This window comes from Moschus berezovskii, chromosome 8 (assembly GCF_049115385.1).
Source record: "Moschus berezovskii isolate FMDL1 chromosome 8, NW_MosBer_1.0, whole genome shotgun sequence".
NCBI lineage: Eukaryota > Metazoa > Chordata > Mammalia > Artiodactyla > Moschidae > Moschus > Moschus berezovskii.
Window position 1 is genome coordinate 103,481,908 of NC_142467.1, and position 12,089 is coordinate 103,493,996.

The 12,089-nt window shown below is 38.6% G+C and overlaps 1 protein-coding gene across 1 annotated transcript; it reads right to left on the reverse strand.

Annotated features, from left to right (window-relative positions):
• Positions 1-4,815: 4,815 nt before the first annotated feature.
• Positions 4,816-6,698, reverse strand: LOC129558110 (olfactory receptor-like protein OLF4). Its single transcript, XM_055428961.2, has 2 exons — positions 6,679-6,698; positions 4,816-5,806 (listed from the first exon to the last, which is right to left on the reverse strand). The coding sequence occupies exon 2, from the start codon at positions 5,788-5,790 to the stop codon at positions 4,816-4,818; it is 975 nt and encodes a 324-aa protein (XP_055284936.2). The 5' UTR covers positions 5,791-5,806; positions 6,679-6,698.
• Between the last annotated feature and the right edge of the window lie 5,391 nt (positions 6,699-12,089).

The window sequence follows — 12,089 nt, forward strand, 5'->3', positions numbered from 1 at the left end:
CCTCAGTTTATATCGTTCTCCACTATGTGGAGGCACGGTCTAATATGCCCCATCTTACAATAATATGAAGTGCCCTCGTCTCACTGACTGACTCTCTACAGTTAATATCCTATTTGTCTACTCCTGTTAATTAACAAGAACCTTAGACTCATGTTCCAAATTTACCGGATGCAGTTTATCCCTCCTATTCATTCTTCTGTTGGGCTTCCACTAGCATGATTTAACTGTCAACTCTGACAATCTCATTTTCGAGTTCACTGTTCCTTTTCAGCATCATAAATAAATACATCTTCAGGAAACCAGCAAAAAATCACGGTGACCTCTGCCTCTGGGCTATGCTAGATTGGTCCTTGGGTGACTTCAGGTACACTCCTGGTTTCCGTCCTTCTGATCCTCTTCTGTAGTGTCTGTGAAGCTCTCAGACTCACCTGTTTGGGAGGTTTGTCTCACTTTGTCAAGGAGGTTTCCCTCTGAAAGTAAAAATTCCCCCATAAGTAGCTGGTGATGCAGACTCATGTCCTGTCTCTGCACAGGACAGCTAAGAGATCAAGCATTGGTCTCCCATCCAGATGTAGGACCACAAAAGCAATGAAAACATCCTTTCCAATACAAAAGGAACAAGCTGAGGGACTGCATCAGAGGAAATATTTACATCTTCCATGTCAGCTCATCAGACATGTTTTCCCTTTGTTACCCCAACATTTAAGTTCCTTATTTCCCCTGGTGACACTGGTCAGGACAGAATGCATTTTTTTCTTCTGATTCTCTGTTCCCAAGAGACTCCATTATAAGTTAGGTAAATTCAGTTTCCTCACTCCCTTGCTTTTACATCTCCTGCTTCCAAAGCTCTAAGGCTCCCAGCACCTCATTACATCCCTGAGTTCAAGTTTTCTCAAAAGTATAATATTGACAATTGGTCTTGACTAGGTCCTTTGCATCTTCAATGCTCCGATCTGTTGTGGGAACACAACCCAAGAAATCTCTGAATATGACCATTGCCTTTTTTCAAAACAGGGAATAACTTTGTTCCTTTAATATAAAACTTGGCTATTATAACCTTTGGTTACAAGCAAGTTTTGCAAAGCCTAAATTGATTTCCTACTTACAGCAGAAATTAAACCCACTTGCTAATGCAGGAAATGTAAGAGACACAGGTAGGATCCTTCAATTGGGAAGATCCCCTGGAGAAGGCCATCGCAACCCACTCCAGTATTCTTTCCTGGAGAATCCCATGGACAGAGAAGCCTGGCGGGCTACAGTCCATGGGGTCGCAAAGAGTCAGAAAAGATTGAAGTGACTTAGCGCAGAACAGCACACATTCTGCTCCTAGGAGTTGAGTTTAACCCTTTGGAGTCAATCAGTGAGCTTCCCTTATATAACAACATTTTATGTTACACTCTGATTTTTAATAGGAGAAAATTTTAGTCATTCTGGAGAGATTTCGCCCCCTTAGCTAGTACAGAGAATTTCACTTTGTCTAAATGTAAATGTGGATCTGACTCTGAGGTCTTTGGAATTTAAGATAAGAAAAGTAAATGTGGATCTGACTCTGAGGTCTTTGGAATTTAAGATAAGAAAAGTAAGTCATTATTAAAATTCAGGTCACACATTCTACTTTAAATCTGTGTATTAATGTTTCTACATATTTTCTAATTTATGTTCATTCAAGCATACATTTTTTTAACTTCTATCCTTCCAACTTTCTCTCATGTTTCTTTCAGCACAATGGATGGAATTACAAATGAAACAGTGCATTTAAATATATGTGTACATATGTGTTTATTTCAGAAAAAGTGTATACAGATACAGACACATATAAATATTCCTAAACTTGAACAATGTTTGGGGACTCAGAGAAGTATTTACATACATTTTATGCATTCATCACAACTTCCAAGTAAAGCTAGGATTTATCATCTCACATTTCCTTCTGAAAAATAAAACTGAGGCTCGGGACATTTCCATTATTAACAATAACATTACAAAGAAATAAAAATTTATTGTGGACCTTTAAAAATTATACACAAATAGAACCATGTAGTATACTGATGGTTTTGAAATTTATAAAATTATAAATTTTAAAAATGTGTAGCTTATTATATTTAATTACACTCTAATGAATTATTTAAGAATTAAAATTTTCTGATTGTGCATTTTTAAGGGTAGTATGTTCAGTTCAGTTCAGTCTCTCAGTCATGTCCAACTTTTTTCAACCCCATGGACTGCAGCACGCCAGGCCTCCTTGTCCATCACCAACTCCTGGAGTTTACTCAAACTCATGGCCATTGAGTCGGTGATGTCATCCAACCATCTCATCCTCTGTCATCCCCTTCTCCTCCTGCCTTCAATCTTTCCCAGCATCAGGGTCTTTTCCAAGGGTAGTATATTAATCACACTAATACTGGTGAGAGGTAGCTCCTCTAACTGGGAAGAAAGCAAAGTGGCATATATGGATTTAGGAACAGTGAAATTTAAATATAATGATTAACATTTGAGAAATAAAGGTTAGTTGTTGTTTTTTTCTTATAAGCTAAAAGACTGTTGTTCAATCTCTAAGCCATGTCTGACTCTTTGCAACCCCATGGACTGCAGCATGCCAGGCTTCCCTGGCCTTCACCATTTCCCAGAGCTAGCTCAAATTCATGTCCATTGAGTCAATGATGCAATCCAACAATTTCATCCTCTGCCACCTCCTTCTCCTTTTACCTTCAAACTTTCCCAGCTTCAGGGTCTTTTCCAATGAGTCAGTTCTTTGCATGAGGTGGTCAACATATTGGCACTTCAGCTTCAGCACCAGTTCTTCCAATGAATATTCAGGGTTGATTTCCTGTAGGATTGAAGGGTTTGATTTCCCTGCAGACTAAGGGATTCTCAAGAGTTTTCTCCAACACCACAGTTGGAAAGCATCAATTCTTTGATGCTCAGCCTTATTTATGGTCCAACTCTCATGCAGTCACCATCCTCAATAAACTAAAGACCAACCTACTTACATAAAAGGAAGAAATTGACATAAGGTGGTTTAAGACAGAAGACCACTGCAGCTGAACGCATCATCGTGGAGGAGCCTTTAAAACACAAAATATAGTCTGACAGCTGACAGTAGATCCATGAGGAAACAATCGTAACTCAGATCAACCCCCCATCATAGAAACTTATTACATAAAAAATTCATTGTACTAAATCATTTGCTTTTGGGTTGACTTGTTATGTAGCAACAGCTAATTGATATACACTAATCCAAGTGAATGGAACTCAGGGAATTGTAATAATGTGTTGCTTTATTTCTAGGCAATTGTTATGATATCTGAATAGCATTCATGACTTCTCTATTATTCAAGTTTATGTCATACAATTTTTTTAAAAGGGATTCCATTTAGTTTTCCTTGTAGGTAAGCAAGAAAAGTTAAAAGGATATGCCTATTTATGAGAAACGTGTACCTTTATCACAGGAAAGTGAAAATGTGAAAGTCGCTCAGTCTGACTCTTTGTGATGCCATGGACTGCACAGTCCATGGAATTCTCCGGACCAGAATGCTGGAGTGGTAGCCTTTCCCTTTTCCAGGGGATCTTCCCAACCCAGGTCTCCTGCATTGCAGGTGGATTCTTTACCAACTGAGCCATAAAGGAAGCCCAATAACACTGGAGTGGGTAGCCTGTCCCTTCTACAGTGAATCTTCCTGACCCAGGAATCAAACTGGGGTCTCCTGCCTTGTCGGGGGATTCTTTACCAAATGAGCTATCAGGGAAGCCCATTTATCACAGGACTAGAAGGGGATTTAAGGTCTAATGAGCCATAATTTGGATATATATAATATTATATATATTGTGCATATCATATAAATATGATATTTATATTATTCATTCACTCTTTCATTGATTATAACAGAAATTGAATGGGGGAAATATTTCATCTAGAGCAAGGAAAGGAGCCATTTATTTGTAGGCAACAATGGAAGTTTTCAAGCAGAAAGATATAATCATGCCAAAAACTCCTTCACCGCAACAATAAACCCATTTACACACATACCATATCACATACATCAAAAAGTAAATGGACACCATGAAAAAAATCATTTACAAAGATATAATCTGACACAAATTTTTGCTGCTTCATACTTAAGGTCTCTATGACTCTAGGTCTTATTATGTCAAAGTCTTTATTGAAATTTCTGTTTCACATAGATGTCAATTAGAGACATGCATTTGATGATCAGCTTTACCAGTAACTCCTATAGAGAATATTGACACTAGGCTAAATAGAAAAGTGTACCCTGTGAGGGAGTAAAATCAGATGACCATTTATGAAATACACTATCTGTTAACATTTATATTTTCAGATAAAGCAATTATTGTAGTGATGCTTCAAGGTATGAAGAACTAAAGCATGATAAACTGTAGCTTCATATTTTACTCTCCTATGAAATTATGTAATTGGTTTGGTTTCCAACTTAGTTTTTTTCCACAGAATTAACACAATTCATGATTATTTTTTTAGCAAAAAGAAAGAAAAAATACTCAGTATAAAGTATATCATTTCAGAAGAATTTATTCTTAAGAAATACGTGAAGCAGCATGAGATACATGGGAATTTATATGTTTCACACATGGTTTTGAATCAATTTGAGAGAGTAGAAAAAAAGACAAGAGAAAAATCTTAGATGATAGGGAACAGAAAAATTAAGAAAGGATGCTTTTAAACTGTATAGAAGATGAAATCAAAGAAATGGAAATACCAGGCTATAAACTGAAGAAGCAATTGCTATTATCACAGTCTAATCAAAGAATCACGTATCCCCCTGTGAGACTTTGACCCTGCTATATTGGGCAGTTCTTCAACCCAAGAGCAAATGGCCATTTTACAAACATTTCCATCCCAAAGAGTCTTTTCAGAGCCCTTTTTATGTCTTTGTTTCTCAGACTATAGATGAAGGGGTTCAGCATGGGTGTGACCACAGTGTACATCACCGATACTATAGCACTCGCGCGTGAGCGGTAGGCGGCAGTGAAGCTAAGATACACTCCTAAGGCTGAACAATAAAATAAGGAGACAACCGAAAGGTGAGATGCACAGGTGGAGAATGCTTTATACTGCCCCTGAGCAGATGAGATTCCGCAGATAGAGGACACTATCTTAGAGTAAGAGTAGAGGATACCAGCCAGGGGAACACCCCCAAGAATTCCAGATCCAAAATACACCACCATGTTATTGAGAAAGGGGTCAGAACAGGCCAGTCTGATCAGCCATGTGATTTCACAGAAAAAGTGGTGGATTTCCAAGTCTGAGCAAAAGGACAATTGCAACACCATCAAGCTGTGTAGCAGGGGAAAGAGGGCACTAACAACCCAAGACACCAGCACCAGCAGTGCACAGAGCTGGGGGCTCATGATGACCGTGTAGAGCAGGGGGCAGCAGATGGCCACATACCGGTCATAGGCCATCACGGTCAGGAGGAAGTCATCCAATGCTGCAAAGAGTAAGTAAAAATACACCTGGACGATGCAGCCTTCATAGGTGATGACTTTGCTCTGTGTCTGGATGTTCCACAGCATCTTTGGGATGGTGGTGGAGGTGAAGCAGATGTCTACAAAGGACAGGTTGGAGAGGAAGAAGTACATGGGGGTGTGGAGGTGGGGCTCTGAGTGGACAGCCAGGATGATGAGCAGGTTTCCAATCATAGTGATCAGGTACATGAAGAGGAAAAGCCCAAATATAAAAGGCTGCAATCCTGGCTCCTCTGAAAGTCCCAGAAGGAGAAATTCTGAAATTTGCGTCTTGTTCCGTGATTCCATGTGATGGAAGTGACTACTGGGAAAAAAGAAAATAGCATGAATAATTTTCAAACAGGTGTAACTCACATAGCTCAACTTCTGTAATTTCTATTTCCTGGTAAGAAATTGATGTTAATAAGTTGTATATAGATAAATTCTCCTTGAAGGTATACTCCATTTTGCCTCTAATTAGATAGTTTTGTCTCATTCTCAGCATATTTCCAAGGAATTCATGCATTTATAGTTTTAATGAGAAAGTCTTTTATGCATTTGAGAAACATTATGCTGACAATCAGCATGTTCCAAATACATACAGGGGATAAATAGAGACACTTACAATCCAAGGGTGGTGAAAGATGATACTCAAATAAATATAGAATATGTTAGAAGGTGACAGGTGTTGTGAAGAAAACAAAAACATGTATAAAGGATAGTGTAGTAGGAACATTACTTTGTACCAAGTATTCAGGCAAGGCTTTCAAACAATGGGTTCTGTGAAGAGACATGAAGAAAAAGACAGAAGTCCTAGCGTGATACCAGGAGAAGTGTGTGCCTGGCAGAGGGAATGGCCACTGCAGAGTAACTAAGAAAGAGCTGGTCACATGTTCAAATGCAAACAAGGAAGCCAGTGGGATGGAGGAATAAGCAGGAGGGGGAGTGGTTAGAGATGGTATCAGGGATGCTGAGGAACAAGGTGGCTTTCTTGCTACAACTGAACCTTCAGTCCATAGAGAATCCCTTCTTCCATGTTTTTTGCAGAACTTTATGGATTCTGTTGCAAAGGGATACTGTAAATTATATCAGATCATCTTCTTAGTATCATCTTTGATGGAGTTTTTGTCTCTGTCACCTTATTACATCACCTTAATATGTGAGTGCAGGTGCCTTTGCTTTAACAACTTCTCTCACTCCACAAAGCAAAAGTATACACACACACCATAGCCTCCTGGTCTGTGTTCCGTTCCGTTCCGTTCTGTCGCTCAGTCGTGTCCGACTCTATGCGACCCCGTGGACTGTAGCCTACCAGGCTTCTCCGTCCATGGGATTCTCCAGGCAAGAATACTGGAGTGGGTTACCGTTTCCTTCTCCAGGGGATCTTCCCGACCCAGGGATCGAACCCGGGTCTCATTGGAGGCAGACGCTTTAACCTCTGAGCCACCAGGGAAGCCTGGTCTGTGTTACTGTCATGAATTTCTCACCCAGCACCACCTTCCTTAAGCCATGGGTAGTGACACCTCAAACTGGCCAGATCAGATTAACTTTCTCCTAAAGGATGTTTAAATGGTACCCAGAAATTCCAGTTCACAAGCTTCTGAGCGAATAATACGTTGAACTTCCTTTTAGCTACAGCAACTTCCTGCCTTATATTTAAATAAATATAAAAAGCATGGGAGAGAGAGAGAGAGAGATAAAATGAAGGAGAAAGATCTAATAAGCTCAAACAGCCCCTGAGACAATGTGATGAAGAAAAGCGTTCTTGGTTTGACAACATTTCAACTTCAGCTATATCCCTTGATACCCAGGAAAGATCAGAAAGGAAAATAAGTCTTTTCCAAAGACAGAAGCAGTGGTATCTGATGGGTGTGAAAAACAATACCAATTTGCCCTGTCTCTGTTTTCTTTTTTTTGATGTGGACCATTTTTAAAAGTCTTTATTGAAAGTGTTACAATATTACGGCTGTTTTATGTTCTAGGTCTTTAGCTGTGAGACATGTGGGATCTTAGCTTCCCAACGAAGGGTTGAACCCACATGCCCTGCACTGGAAGGCAGGGTCCTAATCACCATACAGTCAGGGAAGTGCCCTTATCTCTGTTTTCTGATGAGATATATTTTATTTGTTATTCTTGGGCTTAATGTTTTTATTTATTTTCCTAAATGAAATGGGAACATCCTAATTCTAGTTATGATCTTTGGACAGCATGCAAAGACCTTTCCAGACCATACCCTGTGAGTCCGTGAGGTCATGAAAATTCATTCTCTTATTTTGGATAAATTTCTTCACATGATTTAAGCCTAAGGAAACTGTTTTATTTCAGTATACTGTGAAGTTGTCACTATAATGCAAGATCCTAAACATCAGTGATTTCAGCTCCCTTATTTCTTATTTTCCCATATGTACATGAATACATGTGCATTTATTTTTAAAACACAGTTAAGAAAATTATAAATTATGAAATAGAAAGAATGGCAAAAGTGTTAAACCAGTTAAAAGAGTGATTTTATATAAGTGTATTAAGCAAAACTGAATGGAACATCAAAAACATGTTTCAATCAATTTTTGATGTTCTATTCAGTTTTTAGCAGTAACAGATCACAACAATCATTAAAAATGAATTAATAATTAATTTAGAAAAGACCTTGACTCAAGAGAATCTAATCTATAATCTACCCAGGAATTTCTAGCAAATAGCAGATGTATTGTTAATAATTTGTTGAATGATTTTGAATAGATCCCCTTAGATATGAACACTAGCGTATGGGAAGGTTGTACTTCAATTTGATTGGAAAAGGCTGGATTGTTGAATAAAAGTCAGAATAAATGGCCATCTATCTGGAAGTAAATGAAGTGGTTTCCTATTTAATGCATCTTTTTAAAAGAAACAAAAGTCCCCAGTGTAAAAATGAACAGTCCATTTCAGATGATCATATAAAACCATACATAAAATCTACAGATGAGAAAACTACTATTATCAAGGGGAGAAAATCAGAAGTAAGAAGAAAAATAAATTTAACTATACAAAAATTTAAAACATTTTATGGTCAAAAATGGCTGTCTGAGGAGGCTTTACAAATAGCTGTGAAAAGAAGGGAAGCAAAAAGCAAAGGAGAAAAGGAAAGATAGTCCCATTTGAATGCAGAGTTCCAAAGAAGAGCAAGGAGAGATAAGAAAGCCTTCCTCAGGGATCAATGCAAAGAAATACAGGAAAACAATAGAATGGGAAAGACTAGAGATCTCTTTAAGAAAATTAGAGATACCAAGGGAACATTTCACACAAAGATGGGCTCAATAAAGGACAGAAATGGTAGGGACCTGACAGAAGCAGAAGATATTAAGAAGAGGTGGCAAGAATACACAAAAGAACTGTACAAAAAAGATCTTCATGACCCAGATAATCACAATGGTGTGATCACTCACCTAGAGCCAGACATCCTGAAATGTGAAGTCAAGTGGGCCTTAGGAAGCATCACTACAAACAAAGCTAGCAGAGGTGATGAAATTCCAGTGGAGCTATTTCAAATCCTGAAAGATGACACTGTGAAAGTGCTGCATTCAATATGCCAGCAAATTTGGAAAACTCAGCAGTGGCCACGGGACTGGAAAAGGTCAGTTTTCATTCCAATCCCAAAGAAAGGCAATGCCAAAGAATGCTCAAACTACTACACAATTGCACTCATCTCACACACTAGTAAAGTCATGCTCAAAATTCTCCAAGCCAGGCTTCAGCAATACGTGAACCATGAACTTCCAGATGTTCAAACTGGTTTTAGAAAAGGCAGAGGAACTGGAGATCAAATTGCCAACATCCGCTGGATCATGGAAAAAGCAAGAGAGTTCCAGAAAAACATCTATTTCTGCTTTATTGACTATGCCAAAGCCTTTGACTGTGTGGATCACAATAAACTGTGGAAAATTCTGAAAGAGATGGGAATACCAGACCAGCTGACCTGCGTCTTGAGAAACCTATATGCAGGTTAGGAAACAACAGTTAGAACTGGACAGGGAACAACAGACTGGAAAAGGAGTACATCAAGGCTGTATATTGTCACCCTGCTTATTTAACTTATATGCAGAGTACATCATGAGAAACCCTGGGCTGGAAGAAGCGCAAGCTGGAATCAAGATTACCAGGAGGAATATCAATAACCTCAGATATGCAGATGACACCACCCTTATGGCAGAAATTGAAGAACTAAAGAGCATATTGATGAAAGTGAAAGAGGAGAGTGAAAAAATTGGCTTAAAGCTCAACATTCAGAAAACTAAGATCATGGCATCCAGTCCCATCACTTCATGGCAAATAGATGGGCAAACAGTGGAAACAGTGGCTGACTTTATTTTTCTGGGCTCCACATTACTGCGGATGCTGATTGCAGCCATGAAATTAAAAGACACTTACTCCTTGGAAGGAAAGTAATGACCAGTCTAGACAACATATTAAAAAGCAGAGATATTACTTTGTCAACAAAGGTCCCTCTATTCAAAGCTATGGTTTTTCCAGTGGTCATGTATGGATGTGAGAGCTGGACTGTGAAGAAAGCTGATCACTGAAGAATTGATGTTTTTGAACTGTGGTGTTGGAGAAGACTCTTGAGAGTCCCTCGGAGTGCAAGGAGATCCAACCAGTCCATCCTAAAAGAGACCAGTCCTGGGTATTCATTGGAAGGACTGATGTTGAAGCTGAAACTCCAATATTTTGGCCACCTGATGAGAAGAGCTGACTCATTTGAAAATACCGTGATGCTGGGAAAGATTGAGGGCAGGAGGAGAAGGGGATGACAGAGGATGAGATGGTTGGATGACATCACCGACTCGATGGACATGGGTTTGGGTAGACTCAGGGAGTTGGTGATGGACAGGGAGGCCTAGCATGCTGTGGTTCATGGGGTCGCAGAGTCAGACACGATTGAGCAACTGAACTGAACTGAACTGATGGTCAAAAATACCCAACCCGAAATCATTCTCAGAATGGCAAAACCAATACAATAATAAAAAGTAATTAGCCTCCAATTAAAATAAATAAATTTTTTTAAAAATAAAAAAAAAACAAAAAAAACCCAATATTTTGTAAAAATCATTGTAAATGCAATTAACTGTTGAGATGAAAGCATAAAGTATATATAGACATATGGTAATAATAGGAAATAATTTGCTGATTGAATATACTAATCTTTGCTCAAAGTGAGTACTAGTTTAATAAACAGGAAGATATCTAATTCACAACCTTCAGCCTAGGAAAAAACTTAATATTGATTGAGGTTGAAACTTGAGCTGGCAGAGATATGAAGAGGAGAACATTGTGGAAACCACCTAAGACAGCTATTGATAATAGAAACACAAATATTCTCTAACTCAGGATTTCTCCATCTCTGCACTACTGGATATTCTCTGCCAGGTCCTTCTCTGTGGTGGGGTCTGTCCTGTACATTGTAGGATGTTTAGAAGCATCCTTGCCCACCACCTGCCCTTCATCAGTGTGACAGCACAAAATGTCTACTGATATTGCTCAATGTCCCCTGAGGGACAGTTACCCTTGGTTTAGAAGTGCAATGTTAAATTAACAATCTCAAAATACTTTTATAGCAGCAACATGATAGTCCTTATTGCTAAATAATGATATAGACAATCGAATGTATGAGTCACACAGCCACACCATGGAATATTATATATGGACATTGAAATAATGAGCCAGGATTATTACTAGTTGTTTAGAAGCAAGTCCCTGAGTTGTTGTTGAGAAATAAACAAAAGTGGATAAATTGTAGAAAAACATTAAACATAATGGCCATTTATCAGTAAAACATAAAGAAAATTTAATTATGTATTTAGGATTATATTTATACCTTTGTGTAAAAGTATGTGAATATATATAAATGCATATTTCAGAAGGGTATTTTTAAAGGAAACTGGAAAAGACTCTGATGCTGGGAGGGACTCGGGGCATGAGAAGAAGGGAATGACAGAGAATGGGATGGCTGGATGGCATCACCAACTTGATGGAGGTGAGTTTGAGTGAACTCCGGGAGTTGGTGATGGACAGGGAGACCTGGCGTGCTATGATTCATGGGGTCGCAAAGAGTCGGACACGACTGAGCGACTGAACTGAACTGAACAACTTAAGGAATAAAAAATACTAATACCATAAATAAAAACTTATGGAATAATAAATATACTTAACCTTATGAAGCAAAATAAGGTAAAATACATTGCTTCCTGAACAACTGTAGGTAAAAAAAAATTGAGTGAAAATCTACTACTAATAAAAACACGTAAAAGAGTAAGACTTTAATGATACCAGCATTGGTTACTAATTCAAGTTGAAATTGCCAAAACGGGGAAATGAAAGAATAAAACAGGACATCTACAATGAAGAGACGGAGCAGTACCAAAGTTGTAATTTCATCTCATATTGAGATGCTGCTAAGTCACTTCAGTCGTGTCCGACTCTGTGAGACCCCATAGACGCAGCCCACCAGGCTCCCCCATCCCTGAGATTCTCCAGGCAAGAACACTGGAGTGGGTTGCCATTCCCTTCTCCTTCATATGGAGATAGATGGACTCAAATACACTTACAGAATACGAAAGCAATGTTTAATATGG